The 14060-nt window shown below is 43.3% G+C and overlaps 1 protein-coding gene across 1 annotated transcript; it reads left to right on the top strand.

Annotated features, from left to right (window-relative positions):
* The first annotated feature begins 401 nt into the window (after positions 1-401).
* On the top strand, positions 402-9605 carry TIGAR (TP53 induced glycolysis regulatory phosphatase). The gene is made up of 6 exons (XM_066319682.1): positions 402-548; positions 1932-1969; positions 3832-3953; positions 6574-6651; positions 7625-7735; positions 8147-9605. The coding sequence occupies exons 1-6, from the start codon at positions 517-519 to the stop codon at positions 8603-8605; spliced, it is 840 nt and encodes a 279-aa protein (XP_066175779.1). The 5' UTR covers positions 402-516; the 3' UTR covers positions 8606-9605.
* Positions 9606-14060: the final 4455 nt, after the last annotated feature.

Below are 14060 nucleotides of genomic sequence, written 5' to 3'. Positions count from 1 at the left end.
TTCCTGATCGCTACTGCAGAGTGAGAATGCGGAACCATTTAGCGTGCGGGAAGTCCAGGTGTAAACCTGACGCTGCCACGCCCACCCACTGAAGCCTGTCCCCAGGCGCCACACCCACGGGGCGCTTAAATGCCACCAGGGCCGGCGACCCCCCCGCCGCCCTGTCTGAACGCTGCATAAGCCCTGGGAGAATTTCTTTCTTCCCGGTGTCCAACCCGAGCCTCCCGTGAGGCGGCTCCCTCTCGCCTGTGGCGTGGGAGCAGGGCCAGCTGTCCCCTACCATCCGGGAGAGAGCCGCACGAAGGCACAAACCCTTCCCTAATCCTCCTTTCCTGCCGGGAGCCGCCTCCGGTGACGTCAGAGCGGCACGCGGGGCGGGGACGTGACGTCGCGGCGAGGCGCGCGGCGCCGCAGTGCGGGCTGTGGGAGGCGCGCTCACCTGCGCACATCTGCGCACATCTGGGCACACCTGGGCACACCTGGGCACATCTGAGCTCACCCGAGCTGCCCTGCGCCATGGTTCGGTTCGGGCTGACGGTCGTGCGGCAGTGAGTACGGCCTCGCATCCCCGGCGGTGGCGGTGCCCCGGGGCCGCTCCCCTCCGCGGTGACGGGCAGCGGCAGGGGGAAGCTGAGGGAAAGCTCTCAGGCTGGGCAAGGCTAGGGATGGTTATGGATGGTGGTGTGAACGTTTTCCCCGTGAAACCTCAAAGAGTTGGTGGTTTGTGACTTGGGTGGAATTCCTAAGGGGACTCTTTATCCCCCTCTGTTGACAGGGGTTTGCAGCTGGCTGAACCAAGTAGCTTCAGCTTCCTGAAGCTGCTAGGAGAAAACTCTTTAATTTGTAGGAAAGCTGAGCTTTTTTTCTCCTTTACTGTAAGACCCGTGGGCAGCAGGGGAGGGGGGATTCTGCCCCGCTCTGCTGAGACCCCCCTGCAGGGCTGCATCCAGCCCTGGGCCAGCACAGGAAGGACAGGGAGCTGCTGGAGCCAGCACAGAGCAGGGACACCAAGGGCAACACAGGGATGGAGCAGCTCTGCTGGGAGGAAAGGCTGAGGGAATTGGGATTGCTCAGCCTGGAGAGGAGAAGGCTTTGGGGTGACCTCATTGTGGCCTTGCAGTGCCTGAGGGGAGCCCACAGGAAAGATGGAGAGAGACTCTTGACAAGGGCCTGGAGTGACAGGACAAGGGAGAATGGTCTCACACTGACAGAGAGCAGGTTTAGATCAGGTAAAAAAGGTTACCTGTGAGAGTGCTGAGGCCCTGGCACAGGTTTTCCAGAGAAGCTATAGCTACCCCATCCTTGGAAGTGTCCAAGGCCAGGCTGGATGGGGCTCTGAGGAATCTGGGACAGTGGCAGGTGTCCCTGCCCATGGCAGGGGGTTGGCACTGGATGCTCTTCAAGGTCTTTTCCAACCTAGATCATTCCATTAGTCTATGATTTCTTCTGCTCTGACTTCCTAGGCTCTGTTTCTTCCAGGTGTGCAGTTCTGCTGCTACCCTTAATAATTTCTCGAACTGGTTGCCTGTAAAGTTCAGAGAACCAGCTGTGAACACGTGCTTGTCAAAAGAGGGCTCCAGAGTCTTCCTGCAGCTTTGTTTTCTCCAGCACGGAGGAGGAGTTGTTACAGATAAACTGTGCTGCATTTATGATAAATTTAAGAAATCACTTGTCTTATTTTTATTCCAGATGGCTTTGTCTCAATAAAAAATGGCAGCAGGATTGGAATTGATTTGAAAATGGTTTTTTGTTGTTATAAAATCTTTGTGTACATTGTTGTGAAAATAGTTTGTGCGGCACTGTGTCTTTTTTTTTTTTTTTTTACATTCAGGTGCTGCTGTCTATTGTTGGTATTTAATACAACAATGTTCTTGAAAATCCACTAAAATTATGACAAGTTAATTTTTGTTGTTGTTTACAATCTCTTTCAGTGGAGAAACAAGATACAACAAGGAGAAGATACTGCAAGGTTAGTAAGAATTACTGTTAGCTGGTTAGGATGGAGATCCTAGAGTTAGGATTTCATGGTGAAATTCTATTACCAACTGCTCAGATGTTGTTAAGCAATAATACTGTAAACCTTCAGAGACTTTATGTGTAAGCTGGGGCATGGCTTTAATAATGTTACAGAAGATTTAAAATCACCCTCCACAGAATATCAACAGATGCTGATGCATTTTGTGTTTTTAACGGGAGTATTAGAAGAGTTCCTTTTTCTACACAGGGAAAAAATATATTGCCTGTAATCAAATAAAATGGTAGCAACACCTTTTACTAAGAACTCCTTAGCACTGTTTTAAATCCCAGTAATATGAAGTTTGGGAAAAGGGCTTCTGGAAAAAGGAGCTGCAGAAGAATGGATGAAGATCCTAATGTGAAGGAGGCTGTTGCCTCAAGAAGGGAATCTGTTACTTGCAGTAAAAACCTGCAGTAGAGTAAGGGAGAATGAAAAGTAAAGGTTGTTTAAATGCTTGAATTGTTCAATCCCAGCTCTTTCTAGGAAGGCAGTCTTGATTAGACACATTTGAAATTGGACTTCACCTTAGTGGCTGCTGGCTTGTACACCCAGAACTGAACACACTGAGCTGCCTGGGATGTCTGCTGTAGGAAAATCAAGGCTGGGGTTGTACTTTGAATAAATGAGCTTTCTACAGTACTTCATGTTGTGAAGGAGAATTGTCCTTCCAGATTTTCCTCCCTCTGTGACATTGCCATTTATAAGTCTTGCAACATAGATTTATGCTCATAATAAAACAACTAAAGAATATTCCCTTGCTTCACTTGCTTCACTTGCTTAAAAATATTGATGATGTCTTTTAATTGGGTCAAATGCTGTGTAGTGGGTTCCTCTCCAGTGTACAGAGAACATAGCTTCTGTTTTTGAGCAAGCCTCTTCTGTTTTGAGAGGTGTAAGGCCTTTACCAGCACACTGGGGTCAGTTGTCTCAGATGAATTACAGATGTGGTGCTCAGAACTCAGGTTCTGGACTTTTGGTGTCCTGTCTTTTGCTGTTGGATTGTGCATTTTCTGGGTGAAAATAGTTTATTTTCTTTGTTCTGAATCTGATGGGAGTTTCACTCTCTCCGCTCTGGCTTCCTACAGAACTGGGATGGGTAAAAGGTGTGGATGTAGCAATCTGTTACACGTTTGTCACTCTGCCATGGCTCTGGGTTCTCCTGCAGACTCTGAGCTGTAGCAGTAGCACACCTGTTCAACTCAGGTTGGATTTCCAAAGTGCTGCTTCTCTCAACACTGCCCTGGAGCTCTGTGACCAATTATTCTCACAGATGTTTTGGCTGGAAACAATTTTTGGGAGATTTGCTGCTTTCCAACTGGATTTGCTCCAGCTTGCGTGGGCATTACTGTCAGTGTCTGAGGTGGAGAGGAAGAGACCACAACAGATTGTGTTTGCATCTCATTCTCTCAGCGATGTTGTCCTCTTTCTTATTTACATTAAACAAACCTGTTTATCAAGTTTCAGCTGTGAGATACCTCTTGCAGGAACTCGGCCACTGACCCTTCTAAAAATGGTCACATTTATTAAATGTAGGTCTCTGTTTTATGTTCAAGTTTGTCAAAGGTATAGATTAATGTACTTATCGATTATGATCCTTCTGTCTTCCTAGACTTTACTCCTTTTTATCATTAAATTTGTGTGACTTGAGTTTAGGGCAGACTAGAAGAGCAGTGACTTTTCCTAATGATTTACTTTACTAAAGGAGAAAGATTTTCTTGTGACTGGGCAGTTTCTTTGTTAGCTGACATGCCTGGTCAGCTGCTAAATGGTCTGAAATTCGCATGTCTTAATGTTGTGGGATTTTTATTTTGTAGGTCAAGGAGTGGATGAGCCACTCTCTGCAACTGGTTTCAGGCAAGCAGATGCTGCTGGGTCATTTCTCAGTAATGTGAAGTTTACCCATGTCTTTTCAAGTGACCTCCTTCGAGCAAAGCAAGTAAGTGCTTCTTGAGGCTGCAACTGGCTTCCAAATCTGGCATTTATTTACTGTTGATGATGCAAAAAGATAATGCAGTGACAGAGCCAAAAGCTGCCCCTGGATCTCTGGAAACGTCCAAGGCTAGGTTGGATGGGACTCTGAGCAGCCTGGGATAGTGGAAGGTGTTCCTGTCCGTGGCAGGGTTTGCAACTGAGTGATCTCTAAGGTCCCTTCTGACCAAACCAGTCCATGATTCCATGATTTGCCATTATTTTATATGGGCATTGTTCTTGCTAAAGGAGTAGTGGGGGCTTTGAGGTATCATGGACAGAAATTTGTTTTTCTCTGAAGAAGCAGACCAGATTGGCTGTGGCACTGTGGTGCTGTCCCAGGCACTGTGGCTGCCTGCTGTGTTCTTCTGAGGAATGCAGACCAGTGCAGGCAAGGCCAAGTTTTGGTGTGAAGTTAGTACAAGGATCGTTAAATGCAGAGATGTTGGATTTTTTCAGGCATATCACACCTCTAGCCTTGATGCAGTAAATACACAATATAGATGAAATAAAGAGGAAAAATAACTACATGGGATTACATGTGATCTTGTGTGCAGGATTATGGAATACTTAAAATTAGGGAACCAAAACTTGTAAAGTTAAGAGATCAGCTGTTCTAGGAAGGTCATCTCTCCTGTGGAGGCCCTGTCTTTAATTCTCTCTTCTGTTACTAATTCTGTGATTTCAAGAGGCATGTAAGTGATTGAAACTGGTAAGCCATTCTTGTTTGCTTGCTTTTTGCTGTGTTTTCCTGCTGAAAGTCTATGAAGCTGTGCTGTAAATCAGATCAACCAAATGCAGTTTAAATTTCTGCTTTTTTCCTTGAAACATGTACCATCAACATTGCTCATCAGTTTTGCAGCACAATTCCAGAAACTGCTGTAGCAGCACAACTTAAGCAGAAAACAAAAGAGACAAGGAGGGAAGAGTGCAATAGTTGGATATTTTAAAAATGCAGAATAGCTGCCTGAGTCACTTCCTTTACATTTGTGAATGGCAGTGATGATATTTTAAAACATTAACAGTGCTTTCTAACTTTCATAAAACTGTCTGTGCCGTGTGCCTGCCTTATGGGAATTGGTTTGGGTTTTTTTTTTTTTTTTTTTCTTGTATTAGAGACAGCCTTTTCCATGAGGAGCACTTTCAGAATTGCACTCTCCTAATGTGCAAGACCTGAATTTTTACTTTACATACAGGAAATGTGTTCTGCCATTTGTTTGACAAGCTGTCCAGATGTTGGGAAAGCTTTCTCAAAGATGTGTGAAGCTGAAGTTTCCGTGTAGTTGGAGCTCCCTGTCTTGGCAGCTGCAGTTTTATGAAGGGCCTGTTACTACACTGTCACTTCACAGCTCGAGTATGGGAGGAATGTACAAGTTCTGGTGCAAAAGAAAAAATTCCCGCATATATTCATACAAATAACTGTGCTGTGCTGTGCACACAAGGAAGTGGATTCAACTCTATCTTTATTTCTGCGTTATTCTTTGACAGAAGGTTAAAGGTCCAAGACCACATTTGTCCTAAGCAATATATTAAATGTGCCAGTCGTACAACAAGGCTGCTTATTTGTGCCAGGATCCAAGGAGCATTTTTAAAATGAGTTCTTTAAATGTCAGATTGCTTGGGTGTGGATGTTTGCACAGCCCAAACTGTCTGTGAAGCCAGCGCAGCCTTCGCCTTTGGGTGCGTGTAAGGACCAGGAGCAGGTCAGCTGTCCTGTGCTTCCCAAGAAAGACAAGGAGCTGCCAGAGAGGACCCAGTGGAGGCCACAGAGATGATGAGGGGTCTGGAGCATCTCTTTTACGTAGAGAGACTGAGGGAATTTGGCCTGGGTAGTCTGGAGGAGACTGAGAGAAGGTCTCATTAATGCATATAAATATCTCCAAGGGGTGTCAGAGGATGGTGCCAGGCTCTTCTCAGTGGTGCCCAGGGACAGGATGAGGAGCCATGGACACAAACTAAAACACAAAAAGTTCCATCTCAACATGTGGAAGAATTTCTGTCCACTGAGGGTGGCAGAGCCCTGGAACAGCTGCACAGGAAGGCCTGGAGTCTCTTTCTGGAGAGATTCCAAACCCACCTGGACATGCTCCTGTGTCACCTGCTCCAGGGGTGCAGGGTGCACCCTTGGCAGGGTGCTCTCCAGAGGTCTCTTCCAGCCCCAAGGATTGCCTGTGGCAGCCTGACAGGTGTCAGATGTTTTTTCATTTGGATTAACTCATCAGTTTCAGTAAACACAACTGTGAGTCTGGCCCATTACTACAGGTAAAGAATGTGTGGATATGACTGCTCTGTGTTCTACTCAAGAGAAGACATGGTTCTTATCCCAGTACACCCTGCTGCCCACATCTCATGGGTGCTGTGCCTTCAGCTGTTCTGGACTTTGAACTGCCAGAAGATTGCAGCTTTTCTATTTTTATGGCCTGGCCTGGGCCATCTATCCAATTCTGCCAGACTGCTAGCTGAAAAATTTTCTGTTTTGATGTTTTGGGTTGTTGGATGCTGCTGCTGGGATTCACCTTGGCTGTGGTGGTGTAAGGTAGTCTATCTATGCTCTGTTCAGTTGATGTGAGTGTATATTCTTTTTTTAGACTGCTGCTGCCATTCTGGGGAAAAACAGGTTTTGCAAAGATGTGGAAATCAAGTATGATGCAAGACTGCGAGAGAGAGTAAGTGCTAAAAGAATTTATCAAATATTAAACAATTCGAAAATGTAGCTTCCTGCTCATGAGTATCTTGGCTTATTGAATGGTAGATTTAGCAGTGAGAATGCTATTTGATGTCTTTTTAATCACTGGAAACTGAACTATTCACAGCAGAGACAATAAATTGTTTGCAGAATGGTGAAGCAGAGCCAAAATTAAGTGATGAGTGTTGTAACTATGATGCTTTAATGCTTTAAATAAGGTAAGATTTAGTGTTTAAGGAGCAGCATGTAACTGTAGCATTTCATGTTTGAATTGTTTTTCTCTCAGCAATTTCAGTTCTTCCATTGAAATCAGCCAGGGAAATTGTGATTTATTTTTAATTGCAAGGGTACTTGTGTGGTTTTGTTTCCTTTTTTTAATGTCTTTTCCAAAAATTCTGAATTGAAGATGGATCCATCCTCTGTTCTGAAGACTTCACAGGTCTTCAGAGAAAATACTGGTTTCTTACATGTGAAAAATAATTTTCTGTAGCTTTTTTGCAAGCAAAAAGAAAATGGAATTTATCCTTATGTGAAGGACTACATACAGAAGCACTTGCACTGTGACCTCAGTCACAAAGACACTTGAATTTTATATGCTGGAGATGAGTGTCAGTGGAAGAAAAAAAAATCTCCTCACGAACATCAGGCTGAGGGTCATGTTTTGAATGTCTGTGCTTTAAATGAGAAGCTGCTCTTAGTGTATTTGTCTACTGAGCATATATATCTATACATATATATATATATGTATGTATGTATGTATGTATGTATGTATATATCTGCTGTTTAAAAGCATATGTATAAAGATATTTCCTCGCCCAAAACTGGGATAAAATGTAAGAGGTAGCTAAGCCTTGGGAATCCAAGAAAACAAAGCTGTGAGGAGCTGTTTAGAGCCTCTGGAAGGGGCACAGGGGAGCTGACACATCCTGCCAAACACCCTTTTTCCCTTACAGAAATACGGGGTTGCAGAAGGGAAGCCTTTGGCTGACCTCAAGGCTATGGCAAAGGATGCTGGAGAGCAATGTCCTTCATTCACACCTTCTGGAGGAGAAACACTGGATGAAGTATGGTATTTATTTATGCCCTGCTTTCTAGGCTTTTTTATCACTGCAATTGCAGCTATTGGGAGCTTCCCACCAAGAGCTCAGCCCAACCAGAGATATACTCTAAGCTAAAAAATACTACTTGGTCTGATAACAGTGGCTGCCAAGTGGAGAATCTCTTTATAACTAAAGTATGGATTTTGAGACTGACTCCTCATGAAACTCTGTCTCACAGGAGAATGATAGCAATTGCTCTCTGGAGCGCAGAGGAGCTTGCTCAGCAGTCAGTAACTTACACTGGCTTTGTCTGTGAGAAATCCTTCTTTTTAACTGAAGTAGTTACGTGTCAGATTTCTGAAAGGCCAGATCCATGCTTGCTTCGCAACAATCTCTTCGTTCTTCACAATGTTCCCTTCCGGCCTTTCCCTGCAGGTGAGAGAGCGTGCAAGGGATTTTTTTGAGTTCCTCTGCCAGCTGGCTGTTGAGTTGGAGCAGAAGGAGCACGACAAGGCTGGTGCACCAGGCAGGAGCTCAGGAACATCTGGAGAACAGTTTGTTTTCCCTTGGACAAACCACTGCAGTGAGGCAGAGACGAGCTCTGAGGGCGGCGGATCTTCCACCGTATTAGATGCCAATATTTTGGTGGTGAGTCATGGAGCCTACATGAGGAACTGGATTGGCTATTTTGTTTCAGATCTCAACTGTACCTTACCAGAAAATTTAACCAAGTCCCAGCTGTCTTCTGTCAGTCCCAATACTGGAGTCAGTCATTTCATTATAAAACTTGAAAATGGGAATTTGTTAAAACCCAAAATCACGTGTGTCTGTCTCAACCAAGACTCTCACTTAGTGGATGTGGGAGCTGAATGTGTAGCTTCAAAAGTGTTTTAAGAGTCTCTGTTGCGGGAAAAGTGGGATTAGATCACAATTTTGCTAAGCTTGGGGAAAGTATCTGTAGTCATGACTGGGATTGACTGGAATTGCTGACACTAAACTGCAAAAAGGGAGACATGCAACTGCTTGCTGTCTCAAAAACTACAATTTGCATGGTCCTAGTGCCCAGTATAAGTTGGCAGTAGCAAAATAAAACAAATATTCTCTGTTCTCAGAAACATAATACTTGCAGTCACTTGCATATCTGCTCCTACAACACATATTTCAAACAACTTTGCATTACTCCATACTTATTTTGGTTACCTCCAAGTGAAGGGGTTGGGGAGGGGAGTGGTACCTCAAAGCAGAGCTGTACTGTATTCTTGTTTTATTACAAAATGCTATATTGTAATATGAAACATACATATTGTCTTAAAATAAAATTTTGAATGCAATAGTAGAACCTAGAAAGGAGCATTGCCTAGTGGGAAAGATTTGGTGCAGAGCCAGGGGATGTGACTCTGACACTGAATATCTGGGAGACTCTGGGCAAGTCTCCTTTCCATTTGTAAAGGGGGAATGATGATAAACCTACCTCGCCAGGAGTATTTCCTAAGAAATTGTTCAGGTTGTTGAGATCTCTGTTAAAGAGCACTGTACACAAACACAGAGTATTTATTTTTAGCTGTGAGCAGGATGAGGAACCTCGTGTGCACATTGTAATGGTCTTTTTTTCTGGAAAAGGAACTTTCTGGGGTGAGTTGTTCCTGACTGGAGTCCTTCTGTCAGCTGCAGTCATGCACTTATTCTATGATTTTTTTGCCTAGAATGAGGCAAGTTTGATTGATTGATGATTGTTGGTGTTAATACTGCATTCTTTCCCCACTGGGATGTTTGTGGTGTTACAGTGTGAGCTTATCTGGTTTATGTTATTTATAAGATTCACATATTTTTTCTTCATTTGCATATTTTAAGGCTGTTAAAAAATAAAAAATTAAAGGCTCCTGAATAGAACTCCCATTTCATCTGTATTTCTTTTGAGGTAAAAATCTTTCTTAATATTACCCTGTGAAGCTTTGCTCAGATCACATAACTTCCTTTTTTTTTTCCTTCCTGGTCTTTTACTGTGAAAAAGACTCTTAGGGGTGACATTGTTTAAAAATGTCCAAAGCTCTTTTTCAGTAATAAAATAATTCCTTCTCAATATACTGAAGGAAATAAGTCTTCACAGGAAGATAAAGTGGGAATATGACTTTTGTGTGGCCTCCTCAAGTTTGTTGTGAAATGCATCATCCTAGAAGGCTCCTCAATACTGAACTGGTGGTCACAGCCAATGAGGATAGAAAAGCTTTAATTATGACTTCTAACAGAGTTAATGGTAGGAGAGTGGGGCAGGAGTTCATTCTGAATTTGCCTGTCCCTGGTAGTGCCAGTTTATTTCAGGCAGGCCACTTACATAGCAGGGAATTCTCCTGTCAGGGCTTTAAACCGCTGAAACTCCCCTGGAGCTGCCATCTCCTGAATTTTGGCAGTCATTCCATCAGTTCTTCTTGGAGCCAGACTAATGGAGTTGAAAATGCCAGAGGATGAGTGGAGATGTGACACGGTTTTCTCCCTAAGTCTGTCATTTCATCAAATACTTCAAAACACACCAGTGATTGGGGTGCTTCTCACTTTAAAAGGTTTCTTTTTCATTCTTGCCTGCTCTCAAGCAGGTAATTAATGTTTTGTTCTTGTTGATGATGCCATAACTTAGGAGAGCATCTACTTCTTTGTTAAGTGCTTTAGCACTGCTTGGATCACACTATTCCCAGAGGGATTTTTGATACTTGCTCTATAATATGCTTTACCTTCTTTTTTTTTGTATTTTTATGTTGTTAAAATTTAAATCCAGCCAAAGAAACCTGTCTGTGTGATTGTTTTCTTTAACTTACTGATACCAAATTCCTCTTGTAACTCTAACACAGCAAATAGATGGTACCATGGTGCCTAACAAGGAAAAACACCAAAGGATGAAACCACTAAGGTTTTCTAAACAGCTCCTATCTTAATGAAGCCACATTTTTCAGTGAAAATGCATCAGAATCTCCCAATTCAGACTTTGTAAAACACATCTGCCAATGGCCAAGGGAGTTCAAGCAGTCAAGAATGTCCTGCAGTTGCCCAGATGTACTTTTTCCCTCAGTATCTGCTCTTGACATTGCTGGAGACAGGGCACCAGCCTAGGTGGGCATATAGCCTGCCCTAAAATAGTTGCACTTGTTATTTCTCCTTATGTCAGATGTCATGTTTCCCTCTGCATTAAAAAGTCACTAATTTTGAAAGCTTCTAAAGCTAATTCTAAAAGCTGTTTTCTTTAGGTCTGTGTGTAGTACCCCTCTTTTTAAATTTTTACATCGACACTGAGACTAAATCTTTTTTTAGTCAAGTGACTCTTGTGCATGTGTGCAGTAAATCGGTGCAGTTTATTGGGATCATGGGAAAGGAGAGCTGCAGCAATAGATGGGTCTGTTAGGAATAGTAACAACATAAATATTTGAGGGATTACTCAGTAGTTGCAATGGATGCTGGCTCCATCTCCTCACAGGTCTGCCTCTCCTTGAGCTGGTAGTACCACAGTTTCCTTCTTCTAAAGCAATATTTTCTCTACACTCACAGATCTCTGTTGAACAGTATTTTCCAGACATAGCGCTGCCTTTACAATAGGAGGAGGGTTTCCCCTCTTTTTTTTTTTTTTTCCTTCCCATTTAGAACAGATTCTTTTAAATCAGATGCATTCTCTATCCAAGCTTTTGGCTGCCTCAGATCCACAGCCCACTTAAATGCCTGGACTTAAAATATGTCAGATTTCCCCCAGATGTGTCCTGCTTTTGAGGGCTTGGCCATGAGCCTGAGATTTTTGGATCTTTGTAATCCCAGGCAAATGGCAGCTGCATGGGCACAAATGTACTGCCACAGTGATTTGTGAGCTGCTTCTCTCATGGATACAGCAGAGCCACTGTGGGGGATCTGTGTGTGTGTGGTGACTCCAGTGCCATTCAGGAGAGCCTCCTGTGTAACACCTCTGCTGTCACCTGCAAACAGCCCTGGGCTTCCTGGGGTGCAGGGACCCCATGTGGCAGTGGATTACTCACCTGAGTTCCAGAGGCTGGCAGCAGGGCTCCCGAGGGCACAGAGAGTAAGGCACAGGATGATACTGGGATAAAACCCAGGAATCTTGAGCAGGCTGTTACTGGTCACCAAAGGAATCCACCTGAGGTCCAAACAGAACTCCTTTGAGTGTAATATTCTTTCCTTCTGATGCTCAATTTGGTCATCCAGCCATAGCTGAATGGGAGCAGGGTAGTGCATCAGACTTGACTGTAAAAAGTCCTGAATGTATTTTGGAAGAGCTGGCCATTGAAAACTGAATTTACTGAATTTAAAAGCTGAGGTGAAAAAAGGAGGTCTGATTTCAGAAGGGCAGGAATCACAAAACTACTTTTAGAATCGTGGGATATCCTCAGCTGGAAGGGACCCACAAGAATCAGCATCCAGCTCCTGGCTCTTCATGGGACAGTCCCAAGAATCACACACTTTCTTTTTCCAAAGAAATTTAAATAATGGTTAGTGCAACAAATTTTGAAGGAGAAAGTAATTACAGACAAGAGAGGTAAATGAAATCTGTAATTTAATTAAATGAGCTTTTACCATAAATAGTTCACACTAGACTAAATGGGTAGTTCTTTGATGAAGTAACTAATGTATAGGCAAGGGAAAAATGAATTATGATCTAGGTGAATCTTAACTGAATGCTTAATGCCACAGTGGAAACCATCAGCTCAGCTGGAAAAGATAAATGTTGCTTAGGAGAAAAAACATGGTGCAGAAGGTATGCAAGAAATGAGTGGGCACAGAAGTAGTGATGTCCAAGGTCAAGCACTGAGCTGGAGTAAAGATGGTATTTAAGTCCCTTAGGGAGCAATTTTTTGTATGACTTAAAATAAAAATACAGCAATGGGGAAATACTAGTGAGAAGACATAATCAATAACTAAGCGGGGCAGAATAGCATGCAGAGGAGGAAATGAACTTCCAGTTTTACAATTGCTTGAGTTGTATGTACCCACAGAATGGGTCGGGCTGGACCCTGACAGTGGCTCATGCGGTCCTACCTCCCTGCTCCACCTTGCTGCTCCAGCAGGGCCATCCCAGAGCACAGGGCACAGGATTGTGTCCAGATGGCTCTGGAATATCCCCAGTGAGGAGACTCCACACTCTCTCTGGACAATCTGTTCAGAGCTTGGTCACTGCCCAGGACAGAAGTTCTGCCTCATGTCAGTGGAACCTTCTTGGGATCAGTCCCTGCCTGTTCCCCTGGTACCATTGCTGGGCCCCCCAGAGCAGAGCCTGGGCTCTACTCAGACCCCTCCTTGCAGAAGCTTTTAATTTACCAAGTATCTTTTATCAGAGATCTTTGTGCCAGGATCACATATAATTCCCAGCAGGACTGAACTGACCAGCCTGTGGTTTCCCATTGCTTGTAAAAGGCATTTCCCCAGTAGAGGTTAAGATCTCTTCATGGTCAGTCTAGACCTACTAGGACACAGTTTTTCTCATCGTCTTTCACAGAACTTTTATATTTGGGGTGCATGAAACGCCTAGGAAGTGGAAACCTCAAAGGCTGGAGGTCACAGGGAACAGCAGCACACAAACATTTTCAGACACTGCTGCTACCATTTATTTGTTCTCTTAAGTACTTCTGGAAGGGGGAGCTTGAACAGACAATGCAGAATCCACCATTTGGAGAGAACATCAATGTTTATTGGTACTTTTATAAAAGGAAATTGGGGAGAATGGAAAAGTTTATTGGTACTTTTATAAAAGGAATTATAGTCTTTATAATACATTATTATAAATACTTATAAATATTCTGTGGGATTTAAGACCCACTCAAATAAATAAATAAATACTGTGACATAAATAAGTAATGCTTTCTTACTAGCTGGTGATTTCCAGCATTGTCCTCTGAAGAATAAATTCTTTTAAGTTTTGATACAGTTGCCTATAGTTAAAAATATTGGCTTTTTGATGGAAAATCAACCATGTATTCAGTCTTAGCTTACTTATCCCCTGGCTACTGATAGAGTGAGCAACCCTTCTTACTCTGTTCTAGTGTAGGAATATAGAGATGGTCTATAGATGTAACCCCACCAATATTTCCCATCAAAATTTAATGTGGACAGAGCTTTTAATGGTTCCAGTTGTTGTCGGGCAGTTGCCTCAGAGTCCTAGGGAGGAGGTCTGTGGAGCCTCTGACAATGCAAAATGCAAACTTTGCTGGTATACTTGAAGTCCAGGGCTCTCAAGGAGCAAAAGCCACGAATAATGGTATAGGAATCAAGTAAAGATATCAAACTAGAACATAAATAAAATCACACCTCTCCACTGTATAGACAGCAAGTTAAAAAAGTCTTGCTGTATTTTGAATAAGTA

This window comes from Sylvia atricapilla, chromosome 5 (assembly GCF_009819655.1).
Source record: "Sylvia atricapilla isolate bSylAtr1 chromosome 5, bSylAtr1.pri, whole genome shotgun sequence".
Classification (NCBI taxonomy): Eukaryota; Metazoa; Chordata; class Aves; order Passeriformes; family Sylviidae; genus Sylvia; species Sylvia atricapilla.
Note: the sequence above shows the minus strand (reverse complement) of the source record. Positions and strands in the feature narration are given on the sequence as shown.